Source organism: Mauremys mutica, chromosome 17 (assembly GCF_020497125.1).
Source record: "Mauremys mutica isolate MM-2020 ecotype Southern chromosome 17, ASM2049712v1, whole genome shotgun sequence".
NCBI classification, from domain to species: Eukaryota; Metazoa; Chordata; order Testudines; family Geoemydidae; genus Mauremys; species Mauremys mutica.
The window spans coordinates 20,433,938-20,449,579 of NC_059088.1; the positions used below are offsets into that span (position 1 = coordinate 20,433,938).

The window sequence follows — 15,642 nt, forward strand, 5'->3', positions numbered from 1 at the left end:
CACGTGTGCTGCTTGGGTCTGTCTCTCCTGTCAAGGAGATTTAGGATCAAAAGGGAGCCTTAGAGGGGAAAATTCTTCCCTCTATTGGATGGAATCGGAACTGCTTGTCTGTGTGACATGGGCCCTATATTGCTAGCAGTCAGTGAGGATCCTCCTCTAGCTCAGGAGGCTGGGCCTTAGGTGCTGGAAGACCCAGGTTCTACCCCCCATGAAGTGGGCACTCCTAGGTAGCTGTGGGTTTGTTGCAATCAATGTTTTGTAGCTTGGCCATGACCCTTCCAACCTGAGCTGCCTTTATTCAGATGGTCAGGCTCCTCCCTTCATTGGTGCTCCCTTCCCGTGCCACGTGGCGCCAGCAGGGTGCAGAGGATGGGCGAGGGGAGCTCCTACCTGTGGTACCATGTTTTTGAAGGAATCCATAATCTTGGAGCTCTTGGCCTCCTGGTAGTAGGAGAAGCAGCCGGTGACTATGACCACAGCAGCTAACACCACACCCAGGTACAGCTGGGGAGAGAGGAAGACTGTTCAGACATAGGGGATTTCTGCACCCACTGCCGCAATGCAGTCACCCCTGGGGGGGGATGTGGCAGCTGCTTAACAGACGCATAGTGATGCTGCCAAGCAGTTTAGGACAGGAAGTGACAAATATCTGACCCTGTGAGGAGAAGTAGGTAATTACTGGAGATGGAGTTTGGCTGGGGCCCAGGGGCTAACACCCCAAATGGGATGAAAAGTTGGTTCCCTAATGATCACAAGTAGTTGGGACTTGGGCTGGTGTCTCATCCCAAAGGCGAGGCCCGGGGCAGCACAGAACCCCTGGCCACTGTGCTCGGTGCTGGCGCCACAGGGAAAGCGCCCCCTACTGGGCCACTTTCATCATTCCCTGCCGCACAACGCCCCCTTGCACTGCACTGGAGCGGTGGGGCCAGCACTGACAGTGAAGGGAGAGCACCCCCCACCCCCCGAGCCCCTCCTCGCTCTCTGCAGCACTTGCGGGTCTCGCGGGCGAGATCAGCCTCGAGGTGGGACGGCTGTCGAGGCAGAGCTGCCCCCGCTCGTGTTACTACAGCTCTTATTTAGGAACCCGGGCTGAGTTATTTTGCAACCTGCCTTCAGTGCAGGGGGACAGTGAACCGTTCCTCACCCATCCCCCAGTGCTGGGAGTGTCCAGGTGGGACCAGTTCAGCCCGGCTCTGCCTGCCTCGGCCAGGAGATGCTGCTCACTTGCTCTGGGTTGAGTTTGGTGAATCAAAGCCCAGAGCTGACCGAATGGATGAGACCCCTGGAGCCTGCGGCCAGGCCGGGTTCTCACAAATCTCTGGGAGGCTGGGATGAGACCCTACGGCCCTGCCATGCAAAACCTGGTCACACCCCTTGGGTAAGACCAGACCCTCCTCAAGTTCAGGCCAGAGGGTCCCTCCCATAATTTCTCCCCCCCCCCACCCCACGGCTTTAGGGAAAGGACAGAAGCAGGGAGTTTCAGTGAGGTTCCATTCAGAGGTTTGTTCAACCCCCAGAAAGTCCAGGTGTGGGGTGGAGAATCCAGCTGAACCCAGCCCTGGGCCACAGGCCAGAAAGACCTGGTTCCCCCCACCCCGTGTCTGATCTGCTCCGGGTCACATGTGGCTCACGTTGTCGTTGGACGGCTCGTCCTCCATCACGGCCTGGATGCTGTAGGCCAGGAAGCAGAGGATGGCGCCGATCCACAGCAGGATGGAGAAGCCCCCGAAGAGCTGGCGGCAGAACTTGACCCACTCGGGGGTGGTCGGCGGGGGCGTGAGGGCGTTGGGGCCATCCTGCGCCAGGATCTCGGCTGCGTGGGTGTTGGTCAGACCCTGCCCAGGCAGAGGGGGGTCAGAGGGATGGCAGGGGAGCGAAGGAGCAACACAGAATCCAGAGGAACAACAAAACGGGAGGGCAGGAGGAAGGGACAGAGAGAAAGAGCCAGTTACGTGCTACCAGGGTCCGAAGCACCTAAAGGCTGGAGGAGCCCCCGTATCTCTGGCATTTCACACTGTTGGCCCCTCCCGCACCAGACCCAGTGGCTGGCGAAGGGAATGGAGCTGCTGCCCAAGGCTCCCTCCCCCCCCCCCCACACACATCACAGAGCCCTGGGGGTCCAGTTCTCCTGAATCCCCCACTGCCCGGTGCCACCAGGCTTGAGGGGGGGTCCCCGAGGGAAGCCCCTCCCTCACCCTGCCAAATGCCCACATTGCAGGGGGAGGGGCTTCATCTTCCCCAGGGGGCTGCTGGGGCTTCTGGGTGGGGAATCCCTCCCCCATTGGGGCTTCTGGGGGGACCCTTCCCTGTATTTTGAGCACCAGGTGAATGGAGTGGCCTGGACGCTGCACAGAACCTGCACCCAGGAGCCTGGGAATCAGGGCCCAGACCATCCTTCACAGGGGAAGGCTCAGGCCCCAGGCTGACCCCACCCTAAGGGAAGGGTGAGGGCAAATTCTCCCAAGATCTGGCAGGGGGTTGAGGTCAGATGGCAGGGTGGAGGGAAGCAGGAGGGTACCTGCGATGGCTGATGCTGCAGCGATTGTCATCGGGCAGTGGTGTGGGGCAGGATGGCAGCGCAGCCTGGGAAGTGGAAAGCAGGGAGCGAGGGGCGATAATGGAGGGGGAGCAAGGGGGGGAGAGGAGAGGAGGGTGATGGGGAGGGAGGGTGGTGGGGGAAGTAAGTTTTGGGGAGAGGGTGATGTGGGGGAGGGGCACCAACCCACAGACACTGACATGTCCTGACTTACCCTGGACAGATCCACCTGGTATTTCCTGCCCAATTCATCCAGGGACAGCTTGTGATCGTCCTGCCAGGGGAGAGGTGGGGGAAGGTCACAGGCAGAATAACAAGAGAGCGGAATGTCCTGGGAACAGAACCAGATCCGAAGGGCCCTTCCGGCAGAGCGCTGGCCCATCGGAGTCTGCTGCCCATCTGGGGTGGGTTTTCAACCAGTTCTGCACCCACCTTATAGTAGCTCCATTTAGGTTGTATTTTCCCTAGTTTGTTTATGAGGAGTCATGCAAGACAGTATCAAAAGCCTTACTAAAGTCAAGATATACCACATCTACTGCTTAACCAGGAAAATGCCCCATTTCGTCACACCCCCGTAACCACAAGGCATGTTACCCTGTCAAAGAAAGCTGTTAGGTTGGTTTGATACCATTTGTTTTTGACAAATCCACACTGACTGTTACTTAGCACCTTATTATCTTCTAGATGTTTGCAAATTGATTACTTAATTATTTGCTCCATTATCTTTCCGGGTACTGGAATTAAACTGACCGGTCTGTGATTCCCCGAGTTGTCCTTATTCCCCTCTTTATAGATTGGCCCTAGGTTTGTCCTTTTCCAGTCCTCTAGAATTTCTCCCGTCTTCCATGACTTTTCACAGATAATTGCTAATGGCTCCGATATCTCCTCAGTCAGCTCCTGGAGTATTCTAGGATGCATTTCAACAGGCCCTGGTGACTTGACGACATCTAACTTGTCTAAGTAATTTTTAACTTGTTCTTTCCCTATTTTAGCCTCTGATGCTACCTCATTTTCACTGGCATTTGCTATGTTAGATGTCCAATCACTACTAGTCTTCTTGGTGAAAACTAAAACAAAAAAGTCATTGAACACTTCTGCCATTTCTACATTTCCAGTTATTGTTCCTCCTCCCTCATTGAGTATCAGGCCTACCCTGTCCTCAGTCTTTCTCTTGCTTCTTATTTATTCGTAGACTCTATCCACCCATCTACCTGCACCATCCATCTATCCAGCAGCCAGCCACTTGCACTATCTATCCATCCATCCCTCCATCCATCCTTATCATAGAATCATAGAATCATAGAATCTCAGGGTTGGAAGGGACCTCAGGAGGTCATCTAGTCCAACCCCCTGCTCAAAGCAGGACCAAACCCAACTAAATCATCCCAGCCAGGGCTTTGTCAAGCCTGACCTTAAAAACCTCTAAGGAAGGAGATTCCACCACCTCCCTAGGTAACCCATTCCAGTTCTTCACCACCCTACTAGTGAAAAAGTTTTTCCTAATATCCAACCTAAACCTCCCCCTCTGCAACTTGAGACCATTACTCCTTGTTCTGTCATCTTCTACCACTGAGAACAGTCTAGATCCATCCTCTTTGGAACCCCCTTTCAGGTAGTTGAAAGCAACTATCAAATCCCCCCTCATTCTTCTCTTCTGCAGGCTAAACAATCCCAGTTCCCTCAGCCTCTCCTCATAAGTCATGTGTTCCAGCCCCCTAATCATTTTTGTTGCCCTCCGCTGGACTCTCTCCAATTTATCCACATCCTTCTTGTAGTGTGGGGCCCAAAACTGGACACAGTACTCCAAATGAGGCCTCACCAGTGCTGAGTAGAGGGGAATGATCACATTCCTCGATCTGCTGGAAATGCCCCTACTTATACAACCCAAAATGCCATTAGCCTTCTTGGCAACAAGGGCACACTGTTGACTCATATTCAGCTTTTCGTCCACCGTAACCCCTAGGTCCTTTTCTGTAGAACTGCTGCCCAGCCATTCGGTCCCTAGTCTGTAGCAGTGCATGGGATTCTTCCGTCCTAAGTGCAGGACTCTGCACTTGTCCTTGTTGAACCTCATCATATTTCTTTTGGCCCAATCCTCTAATTTGTCTAGGTCCCTCTGTATCCTATCCCTACCCTCCTTCCACCAACTTCTTTCTGTCTTCTGTTGCCTTGGTGTCTGATGCTAGGTGCTGATCACAGGGGTGACCAGCAAGATCTAGCAAGGATGGGGGGAGGCAACCTCACAGTCCCATAAGCATGGAGGGGGGTGACCTGCCTTATGGGGGGGGAACAGGTCAAGGGCCCTCCCACACCAGGCATTGGCAGCCCGGCCCCCCAGCAGTGCCCATGGGATGGATCGGATCCTTACCAGGTTCACCTCCTTCTTCAGCTCATCCAACTCTTTCTCCTTCTGTTTCTTCTTGCCACCGCCATTCTCAGAGGTGGTTGCCGCTGGCGAATACTCCCGCCCAACCTGCCAGAGGAGAAGAAAGAGGGGTAGTGTTACCTCAGTGGGCAGGGGACTCCGGAAGCCACACAGACCCACAGGGAGGAGAGAGACGCAGGGAGGAGGAGCCCCCCAACTCACGGCAGCCATGCAGCACGAAGGGCACGACTAGGCATGGGAGCCCAGGACTGGCTGGGCTGTGGCCACCCCCTGGCAGATCCAGAACCGGGTCAGAGCGTCCCCCTGGCAGAAGGTGCTGGGTGGCAAGTGGGAATGAACTCAGTGCAGATAGAGTCTCCCCCCACCACCACGCCAGGTCCTCAGTCAGGACTTCGGAGCAACCAATGCAGAACAGAACCCAGCTCTGGCCACCTGGCAGCTCAGGACAGCCCAAGTGTCCGGTCCCTGGGCCTCAGACAAAACCTAGGCAGGTCTCCAGGGAACGGCATCTCCTGCAGCAGGGCCGAGACATTCCTGGTGTCTCTCCCGCAACACTTGCTGTGTCAGGTCAGGCCTGGGGGAGACGAGACGCAGAAGTGGGAGAGGGGGAGTTGTGTTCCCCCCACCCCCCCGCCCTGCCTGGATGCAAGAGATCAGAAAAGCGGGACCACAGCCAGGAAAGGCGAATGGATGTTTCCTCGGGCTGCCCCATCTGTGGGTCTCTCTGCACCAATTGCCTCCCATCTTACACTTAGATTGGAAGCTGTTTGGGGCAGGGACTGTCTCTTTGTTCTGTGTTCGTATCGTGCCTAGTGCCACGGGGTCCCAGTGCATGGGTGGGGTGCTGAGGTGCTACCGTAATACACCTAATAAATGATGCACAGTGCCTAGCACTATGGCATCCTGGTTGTGGCCGGGGCTCTGACACGCTACCGTAATACACCTAATAAATGATGCACAATGCTTAGCACTGGGGTCCTGGTTGTGGCCGGGGCTCTGACACGCTACCGTAATATACCTAATAAATGATGTACAGTACCTAGCACCATGGGGTCCTGGTCGTGGCTGGGGCTCTGACATGCTACCATAATACACCTAATAAATGATGTACAGCGCCTAGCACCATGGGGTCCTGGTCATGGCCGGGGACAGGGAGACATGCTCTGGAAATGCTCCTCTGAGCTCTGCCACTGATTTGTGAGTCACTTTCATGCTCCATGCCTCAGTTTCCCCCTCTGCAAAGTGGGGATGATCCTGACTCCCCTCCCAGGGGTGTCAGGCTCAGCTCGTGCATGAGTGTGAAGTGCTTTGAGATCCTCCAAAGGATGGGCAAAGGCTCATGGCCCTGTGGATGATGGCATTCCCAGTGCCCCTGCCCCCATAGTCTGCAGGTGGCGCTCTGACGATGGCGGACTGCTTCTGCTCCACGCAGGAGCCCCAGGGCCAGAATGCCAGGAGAGAGGCTATTCCTATCCCAGCATTCCCACGCGGAGCGGTCACAGGCAGTGGTGGGAATCACATCAGGAATCCTGCTCTTGGGAGCTTCCTGCCCTGGTTTGTGAGCCCAGCGGCCTGGAGAGCTCGGGGAGACAGTTGGTGTTTGGGAACTGAACTCAAGCCCCAAATCTTCCAATGTTCACTCTGCGCTAAGCAAACAGCACATGGGGCGGGGGGGGGGGGAGCTGGGACCTCTAGCTGTCCTGCCAATGCTGCCCTGGCATAGACAGCACTGTGCCCTGCATGCTATGCCAGTGACTTCACCCTCCCCAGGGACACTCTGCCAAAGCAGAGACACTGAATTCCCCTGGTTCCTGCTGCTTTGGGCTGGTGGCTCCTCCTGAGGGGGCTCTGGGATTCATTACTGCGGGCCCTCGGGAGGGGGTTGCTTGAGAGGAGACTGGCATATCCTGGGATGATTCCCCTGGCCCTCCCCGCGCCGGTGGGCATCCGGGAGCCCAGCGGGGCATGAGCCCCCACGGGTGATGTGGGGGTCGAAGACGGGGACTCGAGCGCTCAGCTTGTGGGAGCGGGGCCAGCAGCATTTATTCAAAGGCAGAAAATAAAGAGGACCTCAGCTCTCTGCTGTCATGGAAAAGTCCCCCCAGTGCCAAGAACAACCGCTATGAGCAAAGGGTCACGTTACGGCGGGGGGGGGGGGGAGTAGGGATGGTGGGAAGGGAGGGAGGCATTGAAACTGTTAGGAACCCTGAAAGCAGCCACAATTTGGGGCAAGTCCCTGGGACAAGGCCAGCCTGCCAACTGCAACTCCCCATGTATCATTATGGTGCATTTCCAGAGCATGTCTCCCTGCCCCCAGCCACGTGTGCAGGGGGCATTCTGCACGGTCCCAGCTATGATTTGGGGGTGTCGTATTCACAGGCCCCGCTGGTTCCTGCCCCCGGCTCTGGGCCTCTCCCGTTCCCCTGTATCGATCGAAGTGGAACCCTTTCCCCTGGGGCTGGGGGCGCTGGCTCCAGTTCCAGTATGCCGGGCTCCCTCTCCTCCGCCTCCACTCCTGGGAACAGCCTGTAACAGAGTGAGAGCGAGGGGGACAGGTGCAGGCCCAGGGGGATCTACGGCAGTGCAATGAGAGCCAACCATTTCAAAGGCAGCCCCCGCCCAGCCCCCCAGCCCCAAAGCTAGGATCCACACGGGCATCTCCCGCCGTGAGCCTGGGTCTGGGTGAGCAGGCTCCTTAAGAAGACAGGGTAGGAGGCTGGACTGCACCCTCTTAAAGGAGTCTCGGATTTGCCACTCCAGATCACACCCCCTGGCCCATCTAACCCAGCAGCCCCCTGCTCTGGATCAGACCCCCTGGTCCCTTTGTCCAGTAGCCCACCTTCCTCCACATCTGAACAGGCCATTGGTTCATACGTGCAGTACCCTGACCTCTGCAGCTGCCGAGATACGACTTTCCTCCGCAACACCCTCCTCCCCCCTGCCCCCAGCCACGTAGGCAATGGGGGATCCTTCCTGACCCCTGCAGCTCCCCGCCCTGCAACATGAGAGTCAATCACCCTGACCATGGCCCCCTTTGCATTTTACAAACATATCTCCACCCCTTTTTGGCTCTGCCCATGCTGGTAGCCCAGTTACGGCACTGTTTGGTGCTGCCGGTCCAGGCAGGATCGCACAGTCTTGGGACACAGCTGGTCCCTAGGGCGACTTGGTCAGTTTTGCAGCTCAGACAGGGCTATGTTTGACCGGATCCTATTGGACTTGGTGTGTTAGATCCAATTAGGGAATGATTCCCTGGGGTTTATGATCAGGGCAGCAAGGATGCCAGAGGGCCCTGGTCTGCAAGGGAAGTCATGTCTGTCTCCAGAGACTGGAGGAGAGTCTGAGCCAAAAGCCCCCGCAGGAAGAAAGAGAGCGCGGAAGAAAGTGTCTCTCAGGCCATGAATGGGGAAGGGAGAATAGAGCCTCCTTTCTGCTCCATATAAAGGGCTGAATAGTCCTGGCACTTCCCGGGGTTCATGAGTCCAGCCTCCTGCCTGTGGTTTCCATGGCTCTTTGGGATCCTTCGCCGTGCGGCGAGGAGATAGCTAAGGAGCTCTCAGTTCTGTTTGACAACCTCTTGCTCCCAGCAAAGATCCCAAAGCACCTTCCAGGATCTGCTGCGCCAGCTGCCGAAATGCAGCCCCTTCTGGGGTGGGATGCAGCAGCCAAGCGGAACAGAACCCCATGCCCAGCTGTGTGTGGGCAAGGCCCCAGGGTTAACACGCTGCCTCTTGCCATAAGTACTTGGATCTTTAATGACAGCGGTGAAGCACTTACAGCCAGCCACCCCTGCTATCGCCAGCACCACCCCCTAAGCAGCCAGCACGGACCTTGCCCTGCTTTGGGGCTCTGGACTGGGGGCAGCAAAGCCCCCTCAAAGCTGGGCTAGCACCGGTGGGACCCCCTATCTTTCAGTCATAGAGGCTAGATTACCACGACATGGTATATCTCTGGGAATAGCCGCGCCCCACTCCTCGTCCCAGCTCTCTGCCCCCCACCCTCACAACCTCCAAGTGCCAAACGATGCCCTATAGAGGGACCATCGAGCAGCAGGAGGAGACCTGGCAGAACGAGCCCCTGCCTGTAGTCAGTGGCACAGGTGAGTTAGATGCTCTGGGCCCTATCCTGAGCCCTTTGTGTCCCCCACACCCCCCCAGTCGCTCACCGGGTGCACTTGCTACAGGATCAGGGCCATTACAGGAGTGTCACTCCTTTGGCCAGCCATGCTCATGGGGCTGCAGTTCTGATCCCTAACACTAGAGGGGGACCCAGAGCTCCAGGCTGGGATTTACATGGGGCCAATGGCCTGGACCCCCCACACTGCCCCAGCTGTGCCTTGCCTCTTCCAGGTGACTGGGTGGGGCAGAGACCTATACAGGGAGTCGCTGGGGGCCAGATGGGGAGTGGTAAAGCCCCAGATGGGGAGTGGTAAAGATGGGGAGGTTGCACACACCTGCACCATGCCCATGGTACAGAGCAGGACTGTACCAGGACTCCTGGGTTCTGTTCCCACTTCTGTGACAGACTTGTAGTGAGAACTTCGGCAAGTCCCTGCACGACTCTGTGGCTTGGGTTCCCCAGCTGGAGGCTGGGGTAATACCACCGACCACACGGGGTGCTGTTGGGTTTAACTAACGTCGGCCCAGAATGGCAAGACTCTCCAAGGGAGGGGGCTCGAGAAGCCGTGGAGTTTGGATCGAATCCCCACGGGAGCCCTGCTGCTCCATCCCCGTCCACTCTGCCTTTCCACAGGTCTCTCCTAGGCCAATGATTCCCAGCGAGAGGTGACCCTGTGGCTCATCTACCCCATCCTCCCTCCTGCATCTCTTTCTAGCTGGCATCTCTTGGCAGGCAAGCGCCATGCCCGGCTGGCTGCACAGAGAGTTGTCAGTGAGGTACCAGACTCTGAGCTTTAGCGGCCACATCTGCCCAGCAAACACTGTCTAAATTCCCCAAATCCTGTCCCAGCGGGCACTGGGCTCAGCATGATCCGGGCGAATGGGGGGGGGGGTCACACTTCTTTGGTCCCTTGACAGCCCCTGTCATGAGTCTGTGGCGGAGCCTCCCTGAGGACACTGCAATACGCTCATGTAAATATTTCGTTTGCTGTGGCCCGCTGTCATTTTCAACAGTGCAATGAACTGGCTAGTGCATCTGTGCATGACTGCCTTCTACTGGCTGGGATCCCAACTAATTAGCTGTGTGTCCTAGGCCTCATACTGCTCCTAGGTAATGGGGATTCTCCTTTCACTCAGGGGTTGTTTTGGCTCAGAGGTCTGGTCCTGCTGCGGATGTGACGTTTTCAGGGGTGCCACGGAACACAGAAATGTAACAATTGCGGCAGTTCTCATAGAGGAATAAAAGTGAAAAACTGCACCCTGCTTCATTTATATTTCCTGACCCCTAAAGTGTCACCAGAGCAACAGCTGTGAAATCTCATCTTGCAAGATACTGTATCAATGCAAAATGTTGTTATTGGGTATTCATGTGGCTTTTCAGAAAATGGGTGGGTTTTGCCATGGAAAATTTTGATGAAAACAGGCCAAAAATTCCTTCTCATCTAAATTTTCCGTGGAAAAATTACATTTTTGCACCAGACATTCAAATAACGAAAAATGAGCTCAGAAAAGGGGAATTAGTGGCCAAAATATTTCGGTTTTCAGGTGTTACGTTTTTCCAACAAAAAACGGCCCAGAAAATGCACGGAAAGCCGACCCTTTGCACAAGAAGTTTTATGGAGTCGAAAACCTGATTTCCCGCTGAAAATAAATGTCCACAGAACATTTTCAGCCACCCCTAATTATTAGAGCAAGAGCTCATCACCTGGCAGACCTCTTCAAAAGGCTCCGGATAATAAAAGAACGAGAAATGCTATCGCAGGCTTGGATCCTGTGCTGAGCTTCATGTGGGCAGTTCTATGCACCCTCACGCAGATCAGGGTCTATCCCCTAGGCAGCACTCTTAGCCCTGTATGTTTCCTGTGCATGTCTCCATGCTATCCCCCATTCAAGCCCCCATTCTGAGTGCTTCCTGTGGGCACAGGACATTGTTCTCCCCACTGAAGCTGTTTAAAGAGAAGAGTTATTTTTCAGGCAATGTGGTTTTCATTCTCCCTTCTGTATAAGATTATTGCTTGGCTGTAAAAATACTTTAAAAAGAATCCTTCTGTGAACAGCTCTCTGCCCCTCCGTGGTTCCTCCCACTTGGGAACGTCAAAGATGAATGAAAATTGGAACAAACCTGTGATCATCTGGGAACATCCCAGCTATGGGGCTTCGGACGTACAGCAGGGATGGAACCCACACCTTCTGAGGCACAGCCCCCCTGCCATCTGAGCCTGAGGAGAATCTCTACAAGCACTATAGGGTCTAGGATACACATCTGATCAATCCTGGATCCACCCATCAGAGGGAGACATACGCATTAGCCAGTTGGTGACACTGAAGTGGCTTGCCCAAGGTCACAGCACAAGTCAGGGACAGGATTGGGAGCAGAACCCAGGGGTCCTGACAGCGCTGCTATACCCACTAGACTCCACTCTCTTCTAGAGCTGGAGACAGAACCCAGGAGTCCTGACAACCAGATCCCTGCTCTCAACCCTAGACCCCATTCACCTCCCAGTACTGGAACTAGAACCGGGGAGTTCTGACGGGCAGTTCCCTAGTCTGCCTTCCTAAACTGTCACTTCATCATCCTTCTTCTACACCCTGTTTGCTGTATAGCCCGGTCCCCATGGTTTTCAGTTTCCCGGGAGTCATGTGTTAGGAGCAGTGTATAAATCTCGTTAATGAATTCATGCTCCATCCCTAGCTCCACGAAGGTTCCCAGGCTCTGGCATTTCCTACAGATCTGGCCATTCTACATACATACATAAATCAACCCACTCTGCATTTCAGCTTCTGGGGAACTAATTAGCAAAGCAGAGCCAGGCACTCCACGTCGCAGGTCGGAGGAATTCTGTTTCAAGGGATTTGGGCACATGCCCCCCTCTCCCCAAACTACCCCACGGTGCTGCAAAGCCCATCTCTGATAATGCAAGGGGGGATTGATAGCTGGGCTGGATTGCTCCTTTCGAAATGTCCCTCGTGTCTCGACAGCGTTCGGGAGGCCAAGGAGGTTTAAGGGGCAGTGGAGTGGAGCCAGCTTGCAGCAGTCGGGATATTTTTTAATGCCAGCTGCAAAAAGTTCCCGAAGAGCTGAAAACACCAGGAGGGAGCCCCAGTTTATTCAAACAAACTTCCTGGCTAAGCCAGCTCTCTGATCCTGGCGGTGGCATGCAGAGGACAGCTGAGCTGATTTTGCTTTTGGAATGCAGCCTATGTCTCCAAATAATCCCCCGGGGCCAATGCCCCGGCCAACTCCTTCACCCCCACCTGGAGTCTGACCCAGCCCTGGTGAGGGGGCTGTTTACCCAGCAGTCACATTGTTTGGTAAGCGGTACCCTCCGTTGCATTGTTCGCCTGGCTGCAAAAATGTTTCCCTGCAGCGAAGGAGAGGGGGTGCATTGGAAATGGCAATTATGGAATGAGAGACCAGGCCCGGAGCAGCGGGGGGCCCTGCCCAGTAATGAAAGAGGTGCCAGAGCTCAAGTAATTTTTTTTAACTTTCATAACTGATGCAGCAAGCCCAGAGGTGCCGGGGCTCTGAACTGCCAGGTCCAGAGGTGCCAGGGCTCTGAACGGCCAAGCCCAGAGGTGCCGGGGCTCTGAACTGCCAGGCCCAGAGGTGCCAGGGCTATGAACCGCCAAGCCCAGAGGTGCCGGGGCTCTGAACTGCCAAGCCCAGAGGTGCCGGGGCTCTGAACTGCCAAGCCCAGAGGTGCCGGGGCTCTGAACGGCCAGGCCCAGAGGTGCCAGGGCTCTGAACTGCCAGGCCCAGAGGTGCCGGGGCTATGAACCGCCAGGCCCAGAGGTGCCGGGGCTCTGAACTGCCAGGCCCAGAGGTGCCAGGGCTATGAACCGCCAAGCCCAGAGGTGCCGGGGCTCTGAACTGCCAAGCCCAGAGGTGCCGGGGCTCTGAACGGCCAGGCCCGGAGGTGCCAGGGCTCTGAACGGCCAGGCCCAGAGGTGCCAGGGCTCTGAACGGCCAGGCCCAGAGGTGCCAGGGCTCTGAACTGCCAGGCCCAGAGGTGCCGGGGCTCTGAACTGCCAAGCCCAGAGGTGCCGGGGCTCTGAACTGCCAGGCCCAGAGGTGCCGGGGCTCTGAACTGCCAAGCCCAGAGGTGCCGGGGCTCTGAACGGCCAGGCCCAGAGGTGCTGGGGCTATGAACCGCCAGGCCCAGAGGTGCCGGGGCTCTGAACTGCCAAGCCCAGAGGTGCCGGGGCTCTGAACTGCCAGGCCCAGAGGTGCCGGGGCTCTGAACTGCCAAGCCCAGAGGTGCCGGGGCTCTGAACTGCCAGGCCCAGAGGTGCCAGGGCTCTGAACTGCCAGACTATGAACCGCCAAGCCCAGAGGTGCCAGGGCTCTGAACTGCCAAGCCCAGAGGTGCCAGGGCTCTGAACTGCCAGACTATGAACCGCCAAGCCCAGAGGTGCCAGGGCTCTGAACTGCCAGACTATGAACCGCCAAGCCCAGAGGTGCCGGGGCTCTGAACTGCCAGGCCCAGAGGTGCCAGGGCTCTGAACGGCCAGGCCCAGAGGTGCCAGGGCTCTGAACTGCCAGGCCCAGAGGTGCCGGGGCTCTGAACTGCCAGGCCCAGAGGTGCCGGGGCTCTGAACTGCCAAGTCCAGAGGTGCCGGGGCTCTGAACTGCCAAGCCCAGAGGTGCCAGGGCTCTGAACTGCCAAGCCCAGAGGTGCCAGGGCTATGAACTGCCAGGCCCAGAGGTGCCGGGACTCTGAACTGCCAAGTCCAGAGGTGCTGGGGCTCTGAACGGCCAAGTCCAGAGGTGCCGGGGCTCTGAACTGCCAGGCCCAGAGGTGCCGGGGCTATGAACTGCCAGGCCCAGAGGTGCCGGGGCTCTGAACTGCCAAGCCCAGAGGTGCCGGGATTATGAACTGCCAGGCCCAGAGGTGCCGGGATTATGAACTGCCAACCCTAGAGGTGCCGGCACTCAGCCCTGGCACATATTAAGCACTGGCCCTGCCTGCCTTCCAAGCTGCACAAACAAGCCCCAGAAAGTTACATGCCCGTGTTCCCCCCTCGTTTGTTGCTGCTTCACTCCTGTCTCAAACTTTGAAGCTCTCCAGTCCCTCGTTCCCCAGTCGCGCAGCTGAGGGCAGACTCGGGTAGCCGGAGTTTACCCACGTCTCCTTCGGGGAATTTGGCGTTTAGTTTAGGTTCCTTTACCCGCTTCTTTTTCCACCACAGCACCAATGTCGGCTTCAGTCCCATTCAAGCCATTCCCAGCACGATCCCCTTAAAACGCACTCAAGGCGTCCTACTCACCCCTTTCCCCATCTTCGCCGGGGGCTGGATGGAAGGAACGCAGGAGGAGGAAAGGAGAAATCAGTCGAGAGAGAAGACTTCCCAGCTTTCTTTAAATAGCTCCCTCCTTCGCCCCTCTCCTTCTCTGGACAGGGTCACTTGGTGAAACAGGATCTTGGGTCAAGAAAAACTCCACCCTCCTCCCACCCCTTTCTCTCTCCCCCCACCCCGAAGCCTTGTGTCTCTGCTCCGCTAGCTGGGGAGAATCCAGGGCCAGCAATGTGCTGTGCAATGTCATGGTATACACAGCCCGCCCCCCGCCCCCTGCGTCTGTCGGTCGGCTGTAAGGCAGAGCTCTGTTTGGGAAGTCAAAGGGCCGCATCAAGTCCCCCTTGGCTCCAGCTGACTGTGATAAATGAAGCTCTCCAGAGGGACCCAGCCTCCACTCTCGGGGGCTTAGTCGGGGCTTTTCATGCACTTCCTGAGCGGAACAGACGTGGGTTTGTTCGCGGAGTTTGGGTAATAGGTCCCTCTATGTGAGTTGTGGGGGCGCACAGAATGCACGAAATGGACGATGCACTACGTCCGGGTCTATCCTTCCACCAGCATCTATCTGTCCATCTACCTCCCACCCCCCACCCCCATCTCTTCCTCTTTCCCCTGGGCACCCCTCTCTAGCCAGTGCTGTGTTTTGCTGGGATGGTTATAGGTAAATACACAGGCAGAGCTCATGTCACCTCTCCGGCTCTGGTGCAGCTGTCGCTGGCCCGGAGCAGCCCCTGAGGCTGGGAACGGCTCAGGGACTTGGCCTAGGCTCTGGGAACAGCTCGGGGACTCTATGCTGTGGTGTGACTGGCTGTGGGGAGCTGCTCAGCTGCTGTCTGGGCTGTCCCCACTGTGTGGACACCAAATCAAAGACCCTGTTCCGCCAACGTCTGAGCCAGGCCGGTCTGCCGGGTGTGGCACAGCGGGGAGAATAAGGCTCCTAGGTTCTACTCATGGCTCTCAGCCCCCTGCATGCTCTGTGCCTCAGTTTCCCCCATTGCCATGACAGAGAGTCCATGCCTGTGTAGGAAGAGCCCTGTGCTGGCAGCTGCTAGTGAAGGTCTGAGGGCTGTTTCTCTGCAGGAGGGTCTTATCACAGGTGGAACAGCCACTCTGGAGCCACAGGCTGGCTCAGGATACAGAGAGCCTTTGCTGCTCAGGGGAGACCAACCACAAACCATCAGCACCCAAGTGGCGCGGGGTTGCAGTGTCTGCAGGGTGCAGAGTGTTGAGGACTGTCCTGGAATTGCAAGCTCTCCCTTTAAGAGTGTGGCGGAGGAGGGTGGAGGGGTTCCTGGTCCTGCTTGCAG

General features: G+C 56.7%; 1 protein-coding gene across 1 annotated transcript in view; it reads right to left on the reverse strand.

The window, feature by feature from the left end:
• Positions 1–14,462, reverse strand: part of LOC123351536 (sodium/potassium-transporting ATPase subunit alpha-2) — a 40,606-nt gene extending 26,144 nt beyond the window's left edge. Inside the window, exons 1-5 of the mRNA XM_044990929.1 lie at positions 14,309–14,462; positions 4,905–5,009; positions 2,751–2,810; positions 1,632–1,835; positions 391–504 (exon numbers count right to left, since the gene is read on the reverse strand). Coding sequence (XP_044846864.1) covers positions 391–504; positions 1,632–1,835; positions 2,751–2,810; positions 4,905–5,009; positions 14,309–14,320 — 495 coding nt within the window. The 5' untranslated portion in view covers positions 14,321–14,462. The remainder of the gene's footprint in view (positions 1–390; positions 505–1,631; positions 1,836–2,750; positions 2,811–4,904; positions 5,010–14,308) is intronic.
• Positions 14,463–15,642: the final 1,180 nt, after the last annotated feature.